At 39.9% G+C, this 25,699-nt stretch overlaps 1 protein-coding gene across 1 annotated transcript; it reads right to left on the reverse strand.

The window, feature by feature from the left end:
• Positions 1-7,394: 7,394 nt before the first annotated feature.
• hic2 (hypermethylated in cancer 2) lies at positions 7,395-25,391 on the reverse strand. The gene is made up of 2 exons (XM_038277276.1): positions 25,233-25,391; positions 7,395-9,825 (listed from the first exon to the last, which is right to left on the reverse strand). The coding sequence occupies exon 2, from the start codon at positions 9,775-9,777 to the stop codon at positions 8,029-8,031; it is 1,749 nt and encodes a 582-aa protein (XP_038133204.1). The 5' UTR covers positions 9,778-9,825; positions 25,233-25,391; the 3' UTR covers positions 7,395-8,028.
• Positions 25,392-25,699: the final 308 nt, after the last annotated feature.

Here is a 25,699-nt window from a genome sequence, read left to right on the forward strand (position 1 = left end):
CCCCCCTCCAACAAACTTTACACTTGGCACAATGCAGTCAGACAAGTACCGTTCTCCTGGCAACCGCCAAACCCAGACCCGTCCATCAGATTGCCAGATGGAGAAGCGCGATTCGTCACTCCAGAGAACGCGTCTCCACTGCTCTAGAGTCCAGTGGCGGCGTGCTTTACACCACCGCATCCGACGCTTTGCATTGCACTTGGTGATGTATGGCTTGGATGCAGCTGCTCGACCATGGAAACCCATTCCATGAAGCTCTCTGCGCACTGTTCTTGAGCTAATCTGAAGGCCACATGAAGTTTGGAGGTCTGTAGTGATTGACTCTGCAGAAAGTTGGCGACCTCTTCGCACTATGCGCGTCAGCATCCGCTGACCCCGCTCCGTCAGTTTACGTGGCCTACCACTTCGTGGCTGAGTTGCTGTCGTTCCCAAACACTTCCATTTTCTTATAATACAGCTGACAGTTGACTGTGGAATATTTAGGAGCGAGGAAATTTCACGACTGGATTTGTTGCACAGGTGGCATCCTATCACAGTTCCACGCTGGAATTCACTGAGCTCCTGAGAGCGACCCATTCTTTCACAAATGTTTGTAAAAACAGTCTGCATGCCTAGGTGCTTGAATTTATACACCTGTGGCCATGGAAGTGATTGGAACACCTGATTCCAATAATTTGGATGGGTGAGCAAATACTTTTGGCAATATAGTGTATGTCCCATGCACCTTTTTCTTCCTTTGGCCATTCTTCTTCTCCTTTGAATATTTGAGCTGATGTAATAATTAAATTTCTCCACTGTGAGATCAGAAAAGTCAGTCATTTTTGCATCAACTGCAGTTATTTTTAGACATTTTGCACACACTCTTTAAAAAATAACTCATGTTTAGACTGCCTGTAGAGGGTCTAATAACATTTTTAATTCTTGCCACTGAACCTCAGTCTTTACCTAGGCCACTCCACTACATTATTCTGCTTTGAATAAAATTATACCATTGTAGGTTTTACTATACGGTTTGGCTTCTTGTGTCAGTTTCATCAACACCTGTTGATGTTTTCCAACTTTACCTGGATTTAACTACTCCCAAACTTTACTCACAGTGATGAGTTGCTTGATTTTATGATCTTTAATGTTATCGTAGAAAAGAACTGACATATGAACAGCTGTGATTATACTGATACTGAATGATATGCAAACTGTTTTGTTAATTAGGTAACATCCACAATAATTGGTTAACCTTTATTTTATTTGGATGAATCAGCATAGAAAAGGCTTAACATTAGGGCTTCTACTAAAGATTATTTTTTCAAATAATTTAATCTGTTATTTCTTTCGATTATTCAATTAAACACCAAAGGTTCCTTAAAGAAGATTTTTTTTACTAAATTAAAACAGGTGAAACTCAAACTTTTCCACATGGGGAGTCCTGGATTGACTGATGTTTTTATTTTTTTATTTGTATATCTTTTTATCTTAAATGCAAACTGTTTAGATATAATTTTTTACAATTTTGGTATAATTACTGCTTTGAGTGGGTCGCTCTATCAGGTAAAGGCACGTTTTGCAGTCTCTATCCTCCATTTAACGATTAATCAATTACTAAATTAGTTAACAGTTATTTCAATGATCGATTATGATTAGTCCGATTTTTTCAGCCCTACTTAACATAAATGCACAACACACACATCATTTTCTTCCATTTGAAACTTTGTGTAAATCTGTAATGCAAATTTCAATAAAGAATGCCAAGATAAGCCAAAGTATTGGTTTTCAATCAAGCTTTTAATGAAAAGATCATAAAATAACAGTTTATCCTTCCTCACTGCTGTACATTAAGACTGCAAGGTTGTGAGTGCTGAGGTCAGCCATATTACATTTTTATGACACTTTCGAGTTTGCGAGCTCAATCGCTGCACCCAGCGGTGGCTCTGACCTGAATATGAGCTCTGTGAGGAGTGAAGATAAGAGAGGATAAGAGAGCAAGCCCAGCCTGGGTGCTGCCAAACGCCACAAGAGTTGGGAAACCTCCCCTTAAATACTGGCAATGTGTGCATGGTTTTAGAAGGTGCACTTGTAGACTTAGACAGTGGCATCTGTGTTTGCGTTGAAGGTCTGTGTGAACACATGGCAGCAAATGCACACCTGGGCGTGTGCACCTCTTGCATGAAATGTGTGTTTGCCAAAGGGGACGGGCTTCTTACCCTTTTAATTATTCAACAGAAAAGACCCTACAGGTCCATTCCAGAGCCTCTCAATCCTATAGATCCTGATGCATTATTGAAAGGCTGTTCCTGAAGAAAACCAGCAAGGAAGCTCGATAAACCCAGCTCCACCAAAGTCTTCAAGTACTAACTTTATATTTTAGCAGCTAATCATGCCCATCTGTGAATGTAGTGCACAGCAAGGTACCTTAATTAACTAGTAAAAAATATGTAAAGAAAAGGCTTTGTATGAAAATACGGTGTTATAAACTCTTTTGGTTACAGATGGACGGTAAGAAAAAAAAAAAGACAGTATAAATGTAATGGCAAGACACACTTTTTTGTAAACACTGAAAGTTGTTGAGGTATTTTGGTGTCACTGGAGTTACAGTACACACTGAACAATGCAGCAAAGTAGTGAATATAGGCCTCTGTGCAGTAAAGGTTACAGAAAACCAAAAGGTATCCAAACGCAGCGGTCAGGTTAGTCTAAAATTAAGGAAGGGCCAATAAAGCTTAAAACAGGGTTTGATGGCACTAGAGGCCATTTAAAAACTAGCTTTGGTTCAGCCTGCCAAGGTAAGGATCACTTCCAAAATAACTAGAAAGAACTGCCCCTTCATAATAACATTAACATGACAAAAAAAGCAAAGGCGGATTGCTAAAGCATCTAAAAAATAAAAAAGGCGAACGCTTCATGTCACTTTTAAAGCTTTTCTAACACTGCATAATGATATGGGTTTTAGTTAGTTTTAGCAAATAATAACGACGAGGTAAGAAGAGAAAGAGAAAACCGTCAGGTTAATTGGAGCTGATATGAGAGCCTCTCAAGGGGCTTTAAAACATATACAAAGTGCACTTAGTAAAGCTATCCCATCCAATGTTTCTAAAGACACAAAACTGCTAAAGTGAATTTAAGAGACACTGAAAGTGAAATGAGATGAAAGAAGTGGTTTCAGACAAGGAATTTAACAGTGAATTATGTGCATGTTTCTGCTTTGTAGAGTTTTTTTTTTTCTCTCCTTCAGCATCAGCAGCATGGCAACACCCAGGGTGAGCAAGTTTTAAAACATACAGCAACCTCGGCTCTGCACAGGCAGCAACAGTGTTGTGCCCCAAGTCCACAGACAAAGACACAGGGAGAGCCAAGGTTCAGATCCCCTCTGTGTCCAGTAAGTTATAACTCAAAACAATGTGGGCAAAAATAAAACAAAAACAACACACCCAGAATTAAACAATGAAATAAAAACTCTACAGACTGTCAGGTGTAATTGCCATAAATGACCATTCTCTTTAAGTTGAATAAAACAAAACAAAAAATAAAACATCAGGTCTTCCCTCCTAAAAAAAAAAAAGAAAACATCTTCACAGATTATGGTTAATGGCTATGTTTTGCGTCTCATTTAAGATTCAGCTTGAAAGTCATCAAAAACAAAACAATACAAAAGGGGGGTCCTGCCTTCACATCGGCCTCACAACATTGAGAAAATTCTTTAAAGAGGTGAGGGCAGGCCCCAGAAATAAATACATTCATCACCGACTATAGACATTTGATAAAAAAAAAGAAGAAAAAAAAAAAAGAGAACACTGTCAATAAGTGTTTGCGCCAATGTTGTTTGAGGCTCGGCCAGCCAGAGGATTGCTCTGCATTTGTTAACAGAATACAGGCAATTTTGAATGATATAAGCAAAAACAAAACAAGGAACATTCACAGTTAAGACTACCATACGAGCCTGTTTATATGCAAAAAAAAAATCAAACAATAGAACTTTATCCAGATAGGTTTAAGGAGCAACCAGTCAGAGGTGGACCATGGTAGACGACTATTAAAAAGGCTCAAGTGGAGGAAGATTGCCTCAAGCGTGTTTGGGTAAACACAGAGACAACATTGAGCTAAAAAAGCCTGACCAACAAAAGCCTTTTTGATTAATGCATCAAGGATGTACCCCCCCACCCCACCCCCCAGTAGTCTGATTTGAAGACAGGCCAGAGGGCAGGAGTACTGGGGTGCAGGGTCACCCCAAAGCCACCTGGCAAGGAGGAGACAACACAAACCCTCCCCTTAATTAAATATGCAATATTGCCCTCCATATTTAATGTTCTACTTCTGTTTTGGCAGCAACATATGTGGAAAAATCATATAAACACAACTACTACAAAACGTCAAGAAAATGTTTTATTCTTTGACTGGCCGAACCTCAAGTGAGGTCTGTAAAACTGTCAAAGTTTATGTAAACAATGAGATAAATACATATGTTTCTTTCTTTTTTTATTTTTATTTTTTATTTTAGAGCCACACATGGTTCCATTATCATTCAAATGTGCTTTGGTTTAAAAAATAGTTTGTGAATTTGGGTATGAGCTTTTTTTTTTAATCATTTCTTTCTTCTAAGTTCTTTGTACAAGTTTGCAACCATTTCTGCACATAATTTGTAACTAAAGAATGTAGACTTTGTTTTGAGCTGCCTCGCCTTTTGTCAAGGCTTTTTGTGTTAGTTGAAAAAGATTCCCCCTGCTCATCTTAAATATGAAACTAGTGTTTTTTTTGTTTGTTTTTTTGCTTCTCCCAAGTTTAAAATACAGAGAAACCAATAGAATGCTTTATATAACAAATGCAGCTGAGAGCCTGCATTCACACACGCAGAACAATCCCTGAAGTACTTGAAGAGTAGTAGTACTAGTAGTAATAATATTAGTAGTATGGTCACAGTTTTTTTTCTTCCTTGTTTCGAAAAAAACAAGCAAGCTTTGATAACGGCTGCACAAAATTAACAAAAACAAAAAATCCTTTGCAGAGATGGCTAGAGATAATGTTGTACAAACAGCTTTGCATTACAGACATCGGGCTGCAGTGCATCAAGTGCTGACAGGTACAATAACGTTTGAAGGCAATGCATTAAGGACTCCTGCCTTACCTAGAAGAGGTAAGAGGTAAAAAATTATGTTTGTTATTTCAAGGGGTTGCTGGGAGTGTGACAAATCCCTGTGTACCATGCAATGGGAAGTCAATATTAAATTAAGTAAAAAATCTGGGAGTCCAGGATGCAAGTACCTTAAAACTATAGTGATGTTTGCTCAGCTTCAGAGAACATGTCATAAACCATAACTGGAGTATGAAGGAGGCATTACCACATAAAAAAAAAAAAAAAAAATGATAAAGCCTCGAGGACACTTAAATTAACATTACAGAGGAATGCCTATAACAAAAACTTGCATTGATGGTTAGAGTTTTAGGAGTAGATACACTGAAAAATGAAAACAAACATAAAATGATCCATTTTCTGTGAGTACTAGGTATTTTGCCCCTTAACCATTTTGTACTTTTGGTCCTTATTATTTTATTGATTGGATCCAGTGATTTAAAGTAGTATTGTATATCGAGTAGTGCACTCTAAGGAATTATGGTTAAAGGACTACAAGACAATAACTTTGGACATCAGAAGGTCACAGATTTACTGAGTTATTGATCAGGGGGCATAACCTGTAATATTCCATAAATGTCAATTGGCCAAGAAATCAGTTAGGGTATTATGTAGCATCGAAATTAAACAATTCAAATTAAATAATATAAAGCGTGCTTATAACCATTTATCCTCAATGTAAAAAAAAAATAAAATTTTAAATAACTGAACTAACAAATACACAGTGGTTTACAGCTGGATTCCCAATGTGAAATTAATGTACAATTTGAAACAAACTGTAAAATAATTTAACTGGCAGTCTACAGTTGCATGATGTGACAAGCTCCCAAAGAGCTGATTAAGTACATTAAAGACTAAAAGTGAAAAAAATGAAAAATATCAAAGTACGAGGCTGAAGTTTTGTGGGAAAGCCCCTGCTGTATTACTGCTTCTAACCGACTTCTCATTACTGTCCAGTGGATCTCTGCTTCTGCTTTTATATTATAAGTTTTCACATATCAGGCTCAGAAAAGTAAAAAGAAATGGGTAACTAAAACTTCACATTAAAATTGCAATTATAGATCCTTTGTTTCTTCTTTTGGTCTGAACAGAACACATAACTGTCATAAAGTCCAGCTTTTATAGTCCGGGCATATAAAGTGATAAGGACTCTCAATACAAAAATAAGAAAAAAAAAAGAGAAATGGGACAAACATGCTCAGTGAGCACGTATTAAACTTTACTATTCACCTGACCCCTCACAACAGTAGGTGGTAGTTTGTACATCCCCACCAGCCCACCAATCAGCACAAGTTTTTCCTTGCAAAACCACAAGAACCATCGACAGCCTCAGAGTTATCAGCCAAAACAATCACAAAAAAGGTGGATTTCTTTGTCTGGACATTAGAATATAATTCTTAATTTGTTTTATACAGCAATAAAAGAAATCAAAAGAGAAATAATTTAGTATGCTATATATAAGTACATCTTTCTTAAAAACTTTGGTTACGAACTTGTCTAGCAATGTTTGTTAGTTAGCTCAGTTCTCCTTGACATTCATAAGATCTTTGGAACACTATACATCTACAACTAACCATCCAACCACTATTTGCTCATGGCAGCAAGCTACAGTACATTTTGAATTGGGGGCCAGAGTGGTCCGAGCCCCAGAAAAATAAAGAAAAAAAACTATACCTTGACAAGTGTATATGACAGCTAGAAACAATCTAAACATGTAAAACGTATGAGCATCAAAAACCTGTGTTGAGAGATGGGCAGGTTAAAGCATTAGGTGAGAAGTTACATAATCTACACACTTTATACAATTAATTACATAAGCAACTTTTAACTAAATTCAAAAAAGTTTGTAAGAGTAATCAGAGGTAGCGAGGTTACAAGCCTATATATAAATAGACTTCTTTTTTTTTTCCAAGGGGAGGAAAGCTATACAGAAAAATATAACGTACCCACCGAACACAGTGTTCGGTTTCAAACACCCCCCTTATCCTTCCCACCCAGCCCTAAAACCGCGACCCCCCCACCCACACTTGACAAGAAAAATCCCAAGACCTTCCAGTTTAAAACATTCACTGAAACATGACAAGCTCTTAAAGTATGAGTACTACCACATAGGGTTTTCTCTTTCCAGCTTCTTTCCTTGGAGCACTAGCAAGCAAACCTAAACAACCAAAATGATAAAAACTCATCTACATCAAAGCAAAAAGCCACAGAGAGGACACTGGTTATTCGTTGTCTTAAACTAACAAACAAACAAACATGTCCTCCTGAGAAAAGCCTTTCTTTCTTTCTTTCTTTCTTTCTTTCCGTCTATGCTTTCAGGTAAGCACAGAGATGGTCCCATACCCAGTTATTCTCCCTCTGTCATACATACAGCCTCACCAACACCATAAAGGATATAAAGCTGTCAGGATAAAAATTTTCTTTTTGCTGAATTATTGCCAGTTATGTTTGCACCGACTTTTTTTTGGTCAAAGGTTTTTTTTTTTCTTTAGGAACAATGGGGAAAGAAATTCTTAAGATTCATGTTTGTCTATGAAGAGAGGAAGGCGGCTGAGGGGTACGAGGTGCCCACATTCACATTTAACCAGTTGTGCCTCTTCACCATGGCTTTGTGACTTTGGAGAGAGACACAAAAGTAAATAGTCCCTCTAAAAACTCCTGAGAGGCGAGCACACATTATTCGCTTTAACCATTGACGCTATCCTTGCATCAATGGGATCCCAGCGTCACCAACAGAGATCACTGCTGCGAGCAGCTACACCATTCACTCAGCCAATACGTCATAAACTGGAATCAGTATCAAGAACTGTGTTTGTCTTATGTGTGCGTTTCTTTGCTTCAGAGATGGATAAAAGGTGGAGAATTGTTCCTTTTTCTCTATTCCTGTAGTTCTTTGGCTTGATGCGTTTCTAAGAGGGTGAGGTGTGCATTCTCAGGTGACTGATGAGGTTGCGCTGCTGGGTAAACTTCCCACCACATAACTGACATTCGTATGGCTTTTCGCCGGAGTGGACTCGCATGTGCTCCGTTAGGCGATACTGCCGCGTGAAGCGCATGCCACACTCTTCACATGCAAACGGCTTGAGGCCCAGGTGGCTGCGCATGTGGCGCGTCATGGTTCCCCGCTGGGTAAACATTTTGCCACAGATGTTGCAGGGGAATGGCCTGGTCAACCAATGGCTCTTTTCATGCTGCCTCAGAGTTGCGGGGTCTTTGTAGCTCTTGCTGCACACCGTACACTTGAATGGACGCGTTTCAGAGACGAAGTTTGAGGGACCTACGGGGGCGGAGAGGTCCTCTGCCTCTTCTTCATCCTCTTCTTTTACAAAGGTCCCTCCCTCTTCTTTTATGTAGAGCTCATCTTCAGTGTGGGTCTCCACATGAGCATTGAGCTGCTCAGAGCTAGGGAAGCCCTTACCACAGGGAATGCACACATAGAGGTTGTCCCCAAATGCTGGCTCAAAGCCTTCCTGCCGGTAGACGTAGTTGGCGCTGTGGTGTCCCCCTCCAGCTCCACCTCCGCTCTCTCCATCACTCTGACCACTTTCTTCACTGTGATCTTGGCCATTTTCTCCTCCTTCTTCCTCTTCTTTACACTGGAAAGTGTGTTCAGACACAAAGCTGTTACCACTGCCTCCACCAGCACCAGAGGTGCGACCATCTTTAGGACCTACAATCACGCCGTTAACCAGAGGCCTGTCATGATCCTCGGACTTCAACCCCAATGCATCTTTTTTGGGCCATTCATTCTTACGAGCAGCATGTCGGGTTTTTTTCTGGGGTGGCGGGCCCTCAGACTGGTTATGGGAGTCCTCGGGTGTTTTGGAGGAGTTTAGCTCCATGTTCTCTGAGACACATGTGTCCACACCTTGTAAGGTGGTTGAGGAGTCATCCAGAGAGGCACTGTTGGTTGTGGATACTGAGGCAGATTGGGGGGACTCTTGGTTGCTGTGTGGGCTGAGGGCATCAGTGGCTGTTCCGGCAGAGTGAGGACTCTTCTTGGACAGATCTAGCCCAAGATCGGGTTCTCCAGGACATGCCCCACTGCTGATATTACCATTACTGCTGCCATGACTACCGTTCCCAGTTTTTCCAGAGCTCCCGACAAACATTTCGTCATCTGACAGTTTGTCCCGAAGGCTTTCATCTGGCTGTGGTTGGTCAGCCTCGGAAGGGGTTGGAGGATAGTGGTTATTGGGACCAGTAGGGGTAGAAGAGGAGAGACGCTGGTTATTGAGGCGTAAGCGGCTGAGTGGTCCTGGCGTGGAGGGTTTTCCTGGTAGCGGTTTCCCACTACTGCGCTTGAGCTTCTTTCTGCACAGAGCAGCGAGGTCATGTAGCTGGAGGTAGCTGGCTGCGGTCAAGAGGGCACTAAAGTTTTGCTCGCTGCTTTGGTCTGACGAAGACAGGAGCTTTCCAGTATAGATAAAGTCCAGAACTTGTCTGAACACAGAGGGGTTCACCATCTCTGTGTCGAGGTTAATAAGGTTATCGTGGAGGACCAGAGATTTGAAGTAAATGCTGCTGGCTGCCAGGATGTTCTTGTGGGCACGAAAGAGAGCATTCTCCACCACGATGATAACATCACACAGGAAGCCCTTGGCTCTCTGCTGGTTAAGTTGCAGCAGCAGTTGTTTGGCATGATTTGGCAGTTCCATTTCCTCCTTCCTTCTCTCTCTCTCTTCCAACACGTGCACCGCCTAAAGCTGAAACAAAAAGAAAAGACTGTTAGGACAGATGTATTTTAAGATGAGCAATATGATAGAGAGATAAGCCCTCCATTTATTGTACCCACTTAATTGTTGGCAAATTCGGAGGTATGCCCAAAGTTGGTCCTCGAGGGACATTGTCCTCAAAGTTTTTTGAGGTTTCTTTGCTTTAGCACAGCTGATTCCGATGAGTATAGCTCAGCAAAAATCTGCTTATATGCCATCATTGAAAATCAGCTGTGCTAAAGAAGGGAAACCTCTAAAAACTGCAGGACAACAGCACTCGAGGACCGACTTTGGGCATGTCTGGTTCAGAGAGAGCAGGTACACCCTGGACAGGGCACCAATCTCTAACAAGGCCAACACGGATAACAGATAAATTCCAACAGAGAGAACCCCATCTTGAATACATAACATAAACACCTCTAAAAGCTATGCAACTGTACAGCAAAGTCAAAATAGGGAGTGAATAATTCTGCAGCTTAAAAAGCATTAAACATTAAAGTCTAAAAAATTAGGTATATTAACATTTTAAGCATAACAGTCAAAACTGTTTTTGAACAAAGTTAATGTTTACATGACGCAATCAAGTCGCATTTCTCCATAACTCCACTGCTTTAAAATAACCAATTTCAAGAAAGAAACTCCAGAAAATAATTTCCATAAAAGGAGAAGATATTTTTCTGACAAGTGAATGCTTAATACTCAAAACATGGTTATGCTGACCACAAAAATCTTTTTGTGGATGAAGTTACTAAGTGAAGGTATTTTCAGTGCCAGGTATTCACTAACAATTTAGTCAGAGAAAGCAAAAATATAACTATTTAAAAATGAATCTTTGCTGATAAATGGAGTGAAGCAAGGCTGCTCCTTCTCAAATATGAAACTTGCTGAATGCGTTCAGTATGTCGATCAATATGTCAATATGTTTTAAAAACTCTAAATCATGTCACAGACTCTGCATCAAGCTGACCATATCAATGCATTTTTTTGCACCATGTTTTTTTCTCCCACAATGTTTACATTTGATCACTGCTGCACTTTAATAGAAATGTCATGAGAGCTGTACAAAATCAAATTTCATTTTGTATGCACTCTGCGTAAACAAAATTACAAAGTTTTTCCAAATCTAAAAAAAAATTGGCATATTTTAAGACATTTTAGAGTGATTTTAAGGCCCATCTGTAGAATATAGACACCGAAATAGGCCTTTTTTGTAATGCCAGCTTCTTTTACCACCAATATAAGATGCTACAAACATACTAGCATGCTAGGTATGTGATTATTATGCTTTCATTTTAAAATGATAGTTACACCCCGTTTTACAATAAATGCTCTCACATGGCATGACAGTGTCTTTTCTCCCATTGTGAGTAACGATCAAGGTATCCCTTTGATGTTATAGCTCTTATATAAGAAGTTGCAGGTCAAACCTTTACAAAATCTCCAGATCAAAAACTGGTGACAAACACGTGACTAGCACATCCACAATGAGCACAACAGGCCAGAATAAAGCAGTACATAAATCTGAAGCATGGCTTCCCTTTCATCTTCTCTCGCAACAAATTACTACCCCATATGGATCAAGTTCTAATTGTGCACAATGCTGCCGTTTTGGCACAAAGACCAAAGGGTGGAGGGAAAAGAGAGGGTTAAGGTAACAATTTTCCAATTCCAGTTCCTCCTCTAAGCTCGTTTTCACTACTTTATCAGAGAAACTCTGGTTTCTGTGCGGTGCCCTCCACGGAAACATGCCTCTCCAGTCTCCATTAGGTCATGGTAATGTCAGTCTTGCCCTAATGTCTGAGGGTGGGGGTCGGTGGCACAACAGTGCTGGAGGGTAGGATTAGGTGACACCTGAGCAGGTAAAACTACACAGGAGCACAGGCAGAGTGAGAGGGGGAGGGGAGGGTGTGGCTCAAAGACAAGGACACCACCACTTGATCCTCCAAAGGGGCCTTCGTTTATGGAATTAGGACAAGTGAATCTCATTCACTGATGACCTACAATGTATAACATTGCTCTTTATCCCTTCTGACACAGAGAGCCATGTCTGTTACACCAATTTTCAGGTATATGTACAAAACTATTTCTGAATTGGTAGCAGCAGGTCTTGCTTCTGGCAGGAAATCTGTCTTTGGCAAAAGTTAAACATGTTCTGTAGGATTTGGGCACGCTGGTAACATTCAATACCTCTGATCACACCAGGATAAAGGTTATTAAAAGAGATTAAAGATTAATGCAGATAAATGCTTTAACTGAGCCCCCACCCCTTCACCAGACGCTGTGGTGCACCCCTCCAAAATTATGACCGCAGACATCAAATCTACATCCACTCTACACTATGTGTATTTCCTGTTTGGTACCTTATCGGCTTGTTTTGTTTGTATGACCGCCATTGTGGAAAACGACTCATGAAGATGGATCAGCTAGAAGAGAGGTGCACAAGAATGCTGAGACCCTTTTTACACCTGGATCCCCACTCTTTTTCGCCCTCATGCTCCTCCGTTGTTGCACAAACTTACCCCCACTTCCTCACCGCCTCAGCTGTATCTAGACCCACAGCTAGTTCCCGATTGTCCCTCTTGCGTTGTGGCGTGGAATAACATAACGCAGACCACGCTCAAATATTGGGCATAAATTAAAAAATATCTGTGACAAGCTGGTTATACTCCTGCAGCAGTGCGTCGCAGTGAGGATGCACCATAGTGTCTGCACTATGGTATGCACCATGTGCTTCAAACCAACCTTTGTTATCTGATTATTAATTGAACAAATGGTGCTAGCTGTGGGCTTAGTATAATTCAAAAGTTGGAAATATTCTTTAAACCCTTCCTATAAAAACCTCATCCTAAATGAGTTTTCATTAGTAAAACCAGCAATAAACAATGCCCTTTTAATACTTAAAAAAAGAAGGTTTAGACAAGTGGCCTTGCATCATAACCCATCAAATTGTAATCCCTTATATGATCGCATATCACTATGACTGGTGTAAAGCTGCCTTCTACCTAGTGGAGCATCTTATACCACCTCATTGGCTATGACACTAATGCGAAACAAAGATGTTAACAGCCCAGCTTATAGCTGCCCCTGAAAATTGCTTATAAAATGTTGCGATCTTTAATTTACCCTTAAGCAGGTTTCAGAGAAACTCAGGAAATGATACTTAATTTTGTAGAGAAAAAGGTTTGATTTGTTCTCAGAGATCTTTAGTTAGGTGCCCTTCATTAAGCAACTGCTTTTTATTTGAACAAAGAAAAACAGGACCTCTGGGTATAGAACTAGTTATAATAGTGTGGCTAATTTGTGCATATTCTGCCTTATTTTATCAAGTGTTTGTTTTTTCTATAACTATTTAAAAAACAGACAAGGGAAATTTCAGAGAAAGCAATCACATTCTGACCATCATTCTTTAGGTAAATTACCAGACGGCAAAACCCTCCAAAACAAACAGCAACAATGTTAGACTAAGAGTCATTAAGATGGAGTCCCTTTCAAGCAATATTGAACATGTTTTAAGTGCAACAAGGTTAGAATTGTAAACGGTGGTCTGTCACAGTCTGACTGGCTGATACAATCAGCTGAAGTAATCATTACTCCCAGCTCCACGCCTGGGCTTGCCTCATCTGCTGTGACACTTCTCCTCATGGTCTTCCTCCCTTCCCCCGTCTGCTTTTAGCGACACATCTTTTCCTCTTTCATCTTCCCCACCCTCCCCACCATGTCTCTGGGCCTGAAACCACGTCCCATGAACATTATACTGTCCCTAATGTTAATCAGAAAGAGATGTTCTGGAATACATAACCCATATCTGTTATTCACAGTTTCAATATAAGGGGGTCTACAGCACTCGACCCTGCAGGCGGTAATGGAAAAGAGAGCTGCAGAAGAAAAGAGAGCCTTGGCTACGATGCCAGCCAGGAAGCCATATATCATTCAAGTCTCTTACAACAACCACCTTTGCATGCTTTACGGGGGATCCAAGAGGCTTTTCCTGCAGGCCAACATTAAAAGGGGGCTGGGCAAGAGCAGGAAAAAAACAGTGCAGGAGTAAAAAAGAAAAAAAAATGCCCTCCCCCACCTTCCTACTTCTTCTTCTCATCCCTGGCTCTCCCTCCTTTCCCCATCACCCACTCGGCCACACTCCCCTGGCCCCTTCAGTGCTGTGCCATGCAGGCTGGATTCCAGGGGGCTGCTAATGGATTACTGCTGATCTATATGCGGTGAGGGTGGGATACATGCACCAAACTCTCCCTCTAATAATGCTGCCCAGAAAAAGATATGTATAACAGCAGGTTAAAAGATAGACCCCCAACATCATGACACCTCCATCTGTGGATGAATGAAATTTTCTGTAACATCCAAAAGCTCATCAGTAACATTAGTTCTTTGAGAATATAGTTCTGATTCTGCAAACATAAGGCCCTGTGTAATCATCAGTTTTACATTATTTTTGTTTCCAGAAGTAGAGATATTTAGTTTTTTAAGTGGGAGATTTAAAAACAGTGACCCTTGGAATATAAAATTGGATTTTCACAATAAGAAACTCTGTCAAAATGCACTTCCTGTTGCACATAAAATACACATTCAAATGTACATAATATACATTTTATTTTCAATTCTGACAAACTTTATTGCATAAAACTATTCTAAATTGGATTGAGCATCTTATACTGGTGATAAGCATAACTTATTCAGCTAAATGCATGAAAACAGTAGCCTTTTGCATGTACCTTTAGAATGTAGACTTTCCTTTAATCCAGTGGTGTTCAAGTCCAGTCCTCAAGAGCTATAATCCTGTAACTTTTAGATGCACCTCTTCTCTAACACACCTGAATCTAAACACTCATTCCTCTCATTTAGCCCAGCAGAGGCATAGTAACAAGCCACTCATTTGATTCAGGTGTGTTAAAAATGGGGTGCATCAAAAAGTTGCAGGATTTGAGGACTGGACTTGTACACCACTGCTAATCTATCTCAATCTCTTTGATACCTTTATCAAAGAAATTGAGATTGAGTCAGAGATTGAGTTTATAACATAAAACAAGACCACTCTCATGTACCAACAGGAGCTCTCATGTTATTGTTGTCAGCGATGCTCTTTCTTATGTTAGACAACCTGCCTGAACTCTCTAGATATAGAGATTTAGTTTTCCTTTTACTAGTTTCCTCCCTTTGCTTCCTCTCATGTATTTTTAAAAACACATTGTGCCACTGAAAATGATTAAGTCTGCTGTTTTTCCAGAAAACTTGCACACCTAAAGCATTGCCAGTGAAGCCTGGTTGTACTAAGTATAAACGCTTATTAATATAGTGCACAGTATTAATAGAAAATACTTGACTGGCTTGTAGCGGGGAAGGCTGGTTAAGCTGAAAATCATTTGATTTTAATTATCAGTTGATCTCTACACACAGTGGAAAGCATTCTTTGACTCCTGAATTCTCACAAAATGTAGTAATTAACAAATATCACTGATTTTATTACTCAAGGCTAACAAAACTCAGTTAGGTTGAAATGTCACAGCCAGATCTGTCCAAGGCAAATCAAAATGGCTTAAACACTACGATGTATGATGAGGTGATCCTGCACGGGACAGCTTGCAAAACCACTACTTGCAATTTCTCCAATGGCTGGCATGCCATTTCAAAGAAGGAAAGATCCCTGTTGGAAGAAACCAGACTTGTTTTGGCACCACATAAGATCCATAGCAAGCTATTGACTTAGACTGCAACTGACTGGGGGGCATGTTGCTCTTGCAAAGACACATGATCAGCTTACCTTGCCTGCAGTGTTAACCTTTTAAAACGCCAAGGCCTGATGATAGTGAAGGAAACATCATGCTAAAAGATTCAACCTTGACCTCTTTCAGAAGCCTGTTGCAGGGGAGATGAGCTGATGCGGATGTTTACCAAAAAATAGACAGAGGTGATCTAGTTAACATACCCATGTGTTGATTCATGACTTAGCCGGAGCACCTTAAAGTGCCCCAAGCAGTGATTTAATGTCAGCCACCTCTAAATTAAACTGGTTACTCCAGAGATGTGGATGATCAGGTTTGACCTCATTTACAGCTCGTTTCTGGGCTCTCTTTTCTCTACAAAGACTTACTGGATTAGAAATCAAGTAAGCAAACCTCACAGAGCGAGAGTTCACTCAGCAAAGGTGACTGAGGGAGGAGTGGGCTGTGCCACTAATCTCCTGAACAGGGGGGTAAGGAGCTAAGAGTGAGGGCAGAGGTGAGGCAAAGTCCTCTGGCGCAATAACAAAACACACCCTGGTATTGTGAAAGGTCATCAGCTCGCGAAAGACAGAGGGAAAGATTGAGTAGAATTTTAAAAAACAGCCGACCTGCAACACTGCTGTCTACCCAATTACATTAAATAGCAGCCAAATAATGAGCTGACACTGAAATATCACAATCTACACAAAAAAGGATTATGGACAGAGACATGTAGACTAGTGAGTCTATCGTGTACAGGACTCACATAGACCTTGTCTATGTGTGTGTGCCCTGAAACATGGTGCACTTAAACACATGCACACTGACAACGGACAGAAAGAGGAGTATGGTGGGCAGAGGGAGTGGGGGAGGGGGCAGGGAGAGGATGGTGAAAAGCCAGTTTGAAATACAAACAACAGACAACTACCTCAGAGCCATTTCAACATGACTGACCTTGCTGCATTGGCACAGTCCAATCCACTGAGGACTCATGAGAGCCACAATAACCCAACTATTGCTTCTCTTATGGGTGTGAAAGAAGACTGAAAAAAAAAACAATTTGATTAAAGGAAAGACAGATACTTTTCAGTGAAGCATTCTTTATATTTATACCTAAGGCAGTAGTGCCAGAAGTAGTATGCCTTTAGACTTAAAAAAAAAGAAAAGAAAATGTTATCACATAGGGATGAAGGCAGTTCCTTCACCTTGAAAAATGAATGTCTCGCATAAGGAGTAGATGTATTGGACAAGCTAAACACCAAAAGGGCTGACAGGTTCCGACTGTACATTTTACAAATAGATTATGGTTGTAACAGAATTGCACCAAAAGGATGACACCGTTAATTTTTGTTCCACTACACTGTTTTAACAACAATGGCTCACCTGTCTGAACTTTCCCACATGCAAACATGAATGGCCCTCATTCAGAAACCCTGAGATGCAAATAAAAACAAAGATACCTCAATAGAGAAAAAAAAAACACATCTAATGTTTAGGAAATAAGGTTACATTAAAGTAAAGGCTAATGTCATTGAAGAATCAAAAGAAAAACTTAAACCAAACATTCCGTAAAAATTCAAAAAATATCCACTGGACTTGGTTTTCAAGATTTGAAGACGTTTCGCCACCTCTCCAGGAAGCTTTCTCAATTCAAATGTCTGGATCCGCAGTGAGTTTGAGTCTTATATAGACAACGCCTTGTATCGCTTGGAAACATGCAATGGAAACCGATTTCCTCCAATAATTAGCTGTTATAGGACGTAGGAGTTTCACGCTTGTAAGCTGCTAGAGAATTAGATTGGTGTGAGGAATTCCTGCAAACATTCAGAATCCAAGGCATTACATAATTTGCTGTGAAGGCAAAACTACAGAAATATTTTAATATGAATTACGCAAATGCAATGTATCGGTTTCCATTGCATGTTTCCAAGCGATACAAGGCGTTGTCTATATAAGACTCAAACTCACTGCGGATCCAGACATTTGAATTGAGAAAGCTTCCTGGAGAGGTGGCGAAACGTCTTCAAATCTTGAAAACCAAGTCCAGTGGATATTTTTTGAATTTTTACGTTATGACTATGACCTGGATGACTGAGAACCTTCATCAGCATATTAAACCAAACATGAAACTTCTGTTTCAGAGATGTGCTGATTGATTTAATTTCTATTGGTGTTGGAGGATTTTCAGCAGGCTTGATGCGAAATTCCAACTCGTTTCCATTGATCAAACCATACAGAGAAGGCAACTACCAGATTATTGTTAACAACAACACGATTTGAGCTGCTCATTGTTTCCAGGTAAAGAATCTGTCAGCCTTTGGAACTCTGTTCAATTTAGACTACAAGGAGGCAAGAGAGAAAAATATTTAAGAGATAACAGGAAGGTGAAATAAATACAGCAAAATGGCTTTTTGAGCTTTAAATATTTAACTCTCAATGAAATCTTGAAATTTTTTTTAGAAGTCTCTGAGCGAAGCTAAAAATTAGACACTCTTCAGGCTATACTCTAGGTAGCTTACAGTCAAAACATGAAAGTTGCTTATATTTGAAAGAAAAAGAAAGCTTAAAAATTTCAACTGCTAAATCATACAATAATCACTCTGTTTTACAAACTGTGTTGTTAAATTATTTAATCGCTGACCACTCAACACTGGAAGACTAAAAATATTTAGTGTGATATATCTTCCTGGATTATATTGGGGAACCCAGTGCCAGCTATAAATAATAAACAAGTTAAAGCTTTAGAGCTGCCAAAGTTTTGAGTTCAATGTATCTACATTTTTAAAACATGAATCACACAGGATATTAATATGGCTTCAAAGCCATTTATGAAAAATGTAACATTGCATTTGCGTAATTCATATCAAAATATTTCTGTAGTTTTGCCTTCACAGCAAATTATGTAATGCCTTGGATTCTGAATGTTTGCAGGAATTCCTCACACCAATCTAATTCTCTAGCAGCTTGCAAGCGTGAAACTCCTACGTCCTATAACAGCTAATTATTGGAGGCACAGCAAGGCAGATGCAGCCTAACCCTGACATGACACCACTAGTTCATCACCAAAAAAGGGGAAGTGCATGAACTGAAGTATGGCTCAGTTTGAAAAACAATGTCATTTAGAACTGACACGGCCAGGAAGATCAGCTACACTGCAGACTAAGAGGCTCTGCTTAGGGTGCAGTGCAGTGAAAAGGAGGGGCAGAGTTTGCTCGGAGCCCCACTTATACCAGTGCTGTGAGGATTATAACAGTTGCAGAACTAAGTTACACGTTGTTTTTAGGAAATTACCCTGCAGACTAATCCGGAATGTTAAACTAAATCTAAAATCATAACTGGAAGAAAATAAAGAAAATGATCCTTTCAAATGAGATGTGATGAAACTTTATATATATATCCAAGTTCAAACATCGGAATAGGTAACATAAAAAAAAAAAAAAAAAATCATATTTCTAAATAGAATGAAAAGTCAAGCAAATGCAAATGTGCCATCCATCTTCTCCTGCTTCATTCAATTAACCCAACAGTGATGGTTTTGCACTATGGGAGGAAGCCAGTAACCTGACAACAGCCAGATGCATGTCTCGCTCCGCCTAGCTCCACTCACATACATCTGGGAACCCGCTCATTGAAAGTGATTTCCCCAACCGAATTTATGGTCTGTCCAATCAGGACGCAGGGCGGGTGTGTCCTGGAGTGGAGAAGCGACCGTGAGATTCCAACAACAATGGCGGCTCGCATTGAGGAAGCAAGCGTTAGCATTGATGCTGCTATTTCTTCTGTGTTGTCCAATCTATCTGATATTGTTTCATTAAAAGAACATCAGAGAACGGCTTTGAAGGCTTTTGTTGGTGGAAACGATGTTTTCGCCCTTCTCCCGACCGAATTTGACAAGAGCTTGATCTACCAAATGGCTCCTCCTCTCACAGCGTCACGGGTTAGCTTCGGTGTGAGTGGTTGAAATAGCACGTCAATAAAGATGACAGACAAGTGGCTTATCCAATCATATGCAAGGAGTTTTGATAAGGCCCAGCCTTCAGTAAAGGCAATTCCTATGGCGGGTTCCCAGACGTATGTGAGTGGAGCTAGGCGGAGCGAGACATGCATCTGGCTGTTGTCAGGTTAGGAAGCCAGAGCACCTGGAAAGAACCATGCAGAAAGAACCTGGGCCGGAAATTGAACAGAGGATCTTCTTGTTGCAAGGCAGCCCTTCAATCATTCCTTTTAATTTCATTTTTTTCTTTTTAACCGATGATGCATTTTGGAAAGAAACCCTGCAGGTTGTTTTAACCTCATGCAAGCAAAACACTCACAAACAAATGCATGGCCGTTTTACAATCCACTGCACAAATAAGACTTTCTTAAAGAAAAAATGCACCAAAAGCAGTTTTTTCAATCTAAGAGAAAAGTGGGATCCTAGTTTTACAGTATGGCTAGGTGATATCAGATCATAACTGATCTTACATTTTCATACTCTCATTCTGAACAATCAAAGGAAACATTCACAATATGAAAAAGACATCAAATAAACACAAAGTTAAATACTGTTTAAATTGTATCATATATGGACTAGAGGAGCACAGAAACTTACTCTTAAAAGAGCCTTGTCTTGATCAACCCTGATGGGGGACTGGCTACTCTGAAACTAATAAAACTCAACACTAAAAAATTTGAGAAAGCACCACGTTTGCAAGCTACTCTTTGATGCACAAGCTACTTCCAAGTGTTAAAGAATGAAAGTGAATCCTTTTCAGCTGGTTGTTCAAAAGGTGCTGCCGCAGGTACAACAGGTTGTATTTGAATTTTTTATAAAATAGGTTTAAAAAGTTATCAGTCTTTGTGTTAAAGCTAAACACTGAAACAATTACAGACAGAGGGATTTTGTTTACAGTTAGTAGTTCAGCTGTGTTCACCACCAAGAAATATGGGATCTGCTATCCTTTTGACTTTTCTTTGCAATGATTCTTCTCTCGCCATAAAAGTATATTTTAAATGCTGTTTGGTGATTTCATATTGAAATTCTTCGGTAAATTTATAGCCTTTACTTATGGTTTCCTTCGAGCTAAGAATTAGCTGATATAAAACAAACACTGGAAATGGTTCAGCTTCACTACCTTTTTTAAAAACCACCAAAGGTTGTAAAACGGATTACAAACGAGTCTCTGCTCTTCATTATCAAACCAGCTTTGCATTTGTGGCTCACTCAAGGAGACCTTTTGCTAAAATGATACTGAAAGCTTTGCCAAACTCACAGACAGGCCTGCTGAGTATCAATGTGTGTCCTCACAGAACAGTGAGGTAATCAACTACCTCACTGAGAACTGAAGATATGATTGTATAAGGGGGTCCTCTTTCTGAAAAGAATTACCTTGATGAGATAAGACTTTCCCTTTTACATTGCTGGCTTGGAGAAAGAAACTACAGCCACACACAACCCGATGACATCTGGTTGGACTAAGGGCAGACGGCAGACAGAGAGCTGTTTACTTCCAACTTTTTGATAGTGCATAACCTTCTGGTTATCAGCGCTTCATTCCACATTCTTTTTCCTCAAGCAGAACAATAACCCTTCCCTGAGGTGTTTACATTTACTGAACAAACAGCACTGTCCATGAACAGCCAAAGCAGAGCATCTACAATCTATAAGTCCTCGTCCAACATGTCAGCAGAACACATAGCCTAAGCAGCCTTCTTACAGTGTTGTGCTGCCCACACATGCCATGGTAAGCCATGATTGCATTGAACACGCAGGATGCTGAGCGCATGTTGAGGAGAGGAGGGGATATGAAGAGTGTGGTGATCATGAGGATCATATGAGGGACACAAACACACAGGCCTCACATTACCCTGCCGGGTCAGAATTTGTTTTCCATACTGTAATCAATGAAACATGTCACACTGATCAGTTGACTTGGTCATTTTGAGGGCCTGGATTAATGGTTTTGACCCTCACTCTGAGGTCACTCAATTATCTGACTGCAACTGCAGTGGGTGGTAAAATGGCTGGGCAATAAACATACGCTAAAGATAACTGCTTACAGCCTTTTAAAGATCTGCGTAAAAGTATCCCTCAAAACAGGTTTTACATACATCTAATACTGACTTCGGAACATGTCGCTAACCTTGAAACCTATTAAAAAACATGATCAAAACCGTTTTCTCAGGCTAACAGCATAAACAACTCATAATTTCAATCGCTCCTCTGACTGGGTGTGACCAACAAAAATTCTTCCTCATATTACAGGTTATGGCATTAATGGAATGTTAATAAAAATATGAATTGGTTGATTTCTGGCATGAAGAAACACTAAGGCTTCAAAACAGATAGCTAAAGTTTGCCAAATCACTCCAAAGGTTTAACAGCATTTTGATGAAATGTCTGCAAGAGAGAGTCTGAAGAGTCTGAAGCACCAGAGCAGCAGTGCACCTCTTCTGTATGCTGATGTACACCGCTTTTTAAAAGTCAGAAAAGGAGCATGTATAATTTGCTTAATTTACCAGAAAGAAACATTTGATTGAAGTATTTCCAGTGATGCAAGACATGAAACCTACACATGCCTTATGTACTTAGGCAATACTGCTTTAAAGCTTTAGTTGTTAAAGGAATAGTACACCCAAAACATGATTAGCCTTCAATTTCTACTCACCCCCATGCTGAACAACACTCTGGAGTACTTTTTTGAGATCTCAAATGCATCCGGAGATCTGGGAGGCTTCTTGCTGTCTGCTGACATTCAAATAATGGAGGTCTATGGCGCCCGAGGCAGAAAGGTCCATAAAAGTCCACAAAAAACGTGTCAATATTCCTCCATACTGCTCGTCCAATGTATTCCAAGTGTCCTGAGTTGGTAGCGTCCATAATTTACTCGAAACGAAGTCATTTAGAATGTTTTTAGAGCATAAATAGTAGTGTATAGGATTTCCTGAAAGTGCGCGCCTGCGAGTTCACAAGCCTACGGAAACTGCGGCAGACCAAACCAGATGAAAGTGCGCATTCAGCGTCTGCTCTTGATAATGCAAGCGTAGAAGAAGAACTTTGCTGTTTACCTGTGCAAAGAAAGAAACAACGAAAGAAAAATGTCTGAGGACTTCAGTGTTGAGGAAGAGCATGAGTTCTTTGCCGAGCTGAATGTGCACTTTCATCTGGTTTGGTCTGCCGCGGTTTCCGTAGGCTCGTGAACTCGCAGGCACGCGCTTTTAGGAAATCCTATACACTACTGTTTATGCTCTAAAAACATTCTAAATGACTTCGTGTCTAGTAAATTATGGATGCTACCCACTCAGGACACTTGGAATACATTGGACGAGCAGTATGGAGGAATATTGACACGTTTTTTGTGGACTTTTATGGACCTTTCTGCCTCGGGCACCGTAGACCTCCATTATTTGAATGTCAGCAGACAGTAAGAAGCCTCCCAGATCTCCAGATGCATTTGAGATCTCAAAAAAGTACTCCAGAGTGTTGTTCAGCATGGGGGTGAATAGAAAATGAAGGCTAATCATGTTTTGGGTGTACTATTCCTTTAAGCTGCATTGTGTCTGTTCAGGCCCTGAATCATTTACATTAATCAAGATAGACTATGGTTTCAATAAGTTATAGCTCATAAAACAGTTTAATTTTAACACAGAATTGATAAGGTTTAAAGTCTTTTTGATGAGAGCCCAGAGATCATCATGCATTGATCAGGGTTTTCTCCCAATCTAGACATAGAGTGGCACAAGGTTGCCCCTCCCCCACCTGTTACTGCCAGTCAGCTGGCTGAGTGAAGGCCTCCATGTTTTCCTTCATAAGGAAACAAGGGAAAATAACAATCAACCTCTCATGGAATATTACCAAATACAGAAGATGTGGTCAGTTATGGAGAAGATAGCTAAAGAAGCACCCATGCCAAAAACACAATAACAGCTGGAAAGTCTTGAGTATCATGCCTTTTAAAAGGTTAAGCAGATACCCTGACTTAAATTTTAATTGTTTTTCTCCTATTGTTGGGGGGTATATATATATATATATATATATATATATATATATATATATATATATATATATATATATATATATATATATATATATAAGCTTTGGCATAAGTTGGTGAATAAAAGCCTAAATAATGCATATAATTGCAATATTAGAGCTGCGTCACTCAAAAGTGCATTAGAGCCAGGCTCTTGTCTAGTTGAAATGAAAGATAAAACTTTGTATTGCTCAGAAACAAAAAAATTCTACACACAAAATGGGGCACATGACAAACAGAAACTCTGACAAACATGAAATATTATTTAAATTTCCATTTTATGGAAAATCTGGTGTTTAGTCAATCAGAATCAGATCAGAATCAGAAATACTTTAATAATCCCAGAGGGAAATTACTTTTGTTACATGCTCCAGTTACAGTTTTAATATAATATATACACACATCCAACTACACAATATAATAAAGATAAAAAATAAGAATAAAAAGAGATCATAGCATTCTACACTTTTCATAACATTTAAAAACCAAGGCTCATTTAAAGCAGAAATCAAAAGCAAAAAGTAGACCTAAGTTGGAAATTTTTAAAGCGCCAAGATAGAAAAACAGCAGCCACTCAAGGCAAGCATACATATCTGACATTCCTGTGCCTTATTATCGCCATGCCCCTTGGTACTTAGACACTGATCACCTTGGGAGCAAAGCTGCCTTCAGTTTACACCTGAGCACATACATTGTTGGAATCTGCATGGCCTAAACAATGATTTAAAATTATATTAAAAAATATATATAAATCTAACATACGAGGCACGCACTGATCAGATTTGGACTAAAGGATTCTGTTTACACGCGGAAATCCAAGTCATGCGCAACTGTTTCCACAAACCACTGCAGTTTCTGCGTCAGTGTAACGTTACACTCACGGAATGAATAACCCAAGCTATATAGTGCAATCAAAAAAAAAAACACATCTGTCTAATGAGCAAACGATTTTAATCAGATTCCTCATACTATAAGTTGTACGTGATGCTGAACGCACACGCACGCCAATCCTGTTAATTGGCCCTACCTAAGACGAAGATGGCTTAACCTACATATAAACATTGCAACACTTACACGTGATTAGGTTGTAACTGTGCCCAAAAACAGTGCGTAAAATCGCGGGGGGTGGGGGGTTTAATTCCATTTTGCAAAAGGATCCGTGAAATTGATGCGATTTTGTCAAAAACAATTACTTTAATTGATCACATATGCCATCCTGATTTTTTTCCTTCTAGTGTCGCAGTTTATAAATTAGAGAAATATGTTTAGTCTGGAAGATTTTCTATGGGATAGCCTTTCTTTTGTCGGTGATGCGCTCTGCCAACCAGCACAGTAATTATCTGCTGTACATAGACGTCCTATGGGGCATCTCTCGTGGAAAGACGCGAAAATAAACGATATTGTGTAATCGATCCGCTCTGCGATTAAACATCAGGACTCAAGGTGAACATGGTTGCAAAACCAAGGGTGGGATTTCACAGCTTTGCCCAAGCAGCCTGGTAGAGCCTGCACAACCAGCAGCAGAAGAGCCCCTCTTTTTGTTGGCACGCCGCAGAAGAGGGGGAAACACCCCTGCGACTCCTGCAGCCGATCCAAACATAAACGCACCAAAGTAGCCCCGTTTATCCACTCCTAAACCACCTTCTAGAGGAGTAACACTTGAAAAATATACCTTTTTACATCTGTAGGTCCGTTCTCAGGCGTTCTTCACCATCCTCCTGCTCATCTCACAGCCTTCGGGACGCCATGTTGCAAGCTTATGACGTTAGGCTTCCTCACCCCTGACCCACATTTGAATAGAAACCAACCCAGAGCGCAGCAGCAAAAAAAAGGAAAACACACCGATACACACACACCCCACTGTGGGAGGGTTATGGCTACTTTCTCAGACCTATGGCAACTTTACCTGCAACAAGGGGGGGGCGGGGATGGGTGGGGGAGGAAATAAATACATAAAACAACAGAATTAACAGAAACAAGGAGTAGATTATAACCTTGCTTCCCTGGCAAAAGTAACACAACATGCCCTGCCTGATAAGTAGATGTCTAAATATTTTATTTTCATATAGAGTAAGGAAAAAACTAAACAAAATAATCAAAATTTAAAAAAGAAAGGCTTACAAATTAGTGATCACATTC

The sequence above is a fragment of the Cyprinodon tularosa genome, unplaced genomic scaffold (genome assembly GCF_016077235.1).
Source record: "Cyprinodon tularosa strain WSP-4 unplaced genomic scaffold, ASM1607723v1 ctg130, whole genome shotgun sequence".
Classification (NCBI taxonomy): domain Eukaryota; kingdom Metazoa; phylum Chordata; class Actinopteri; order Cyprinodontiformes; family Cyprinodontidae; genus Cyprinodon; species Cyprinodon tularosa.

Coding starts and splice junctions, on each gene's coding strand:
- hic2 (XM_038277276.1), bottom strand. CDS start 9,777: ATGGAACTGCCAAATCATGCCAAACAACTGCTGCTGCAACTTAACCAG.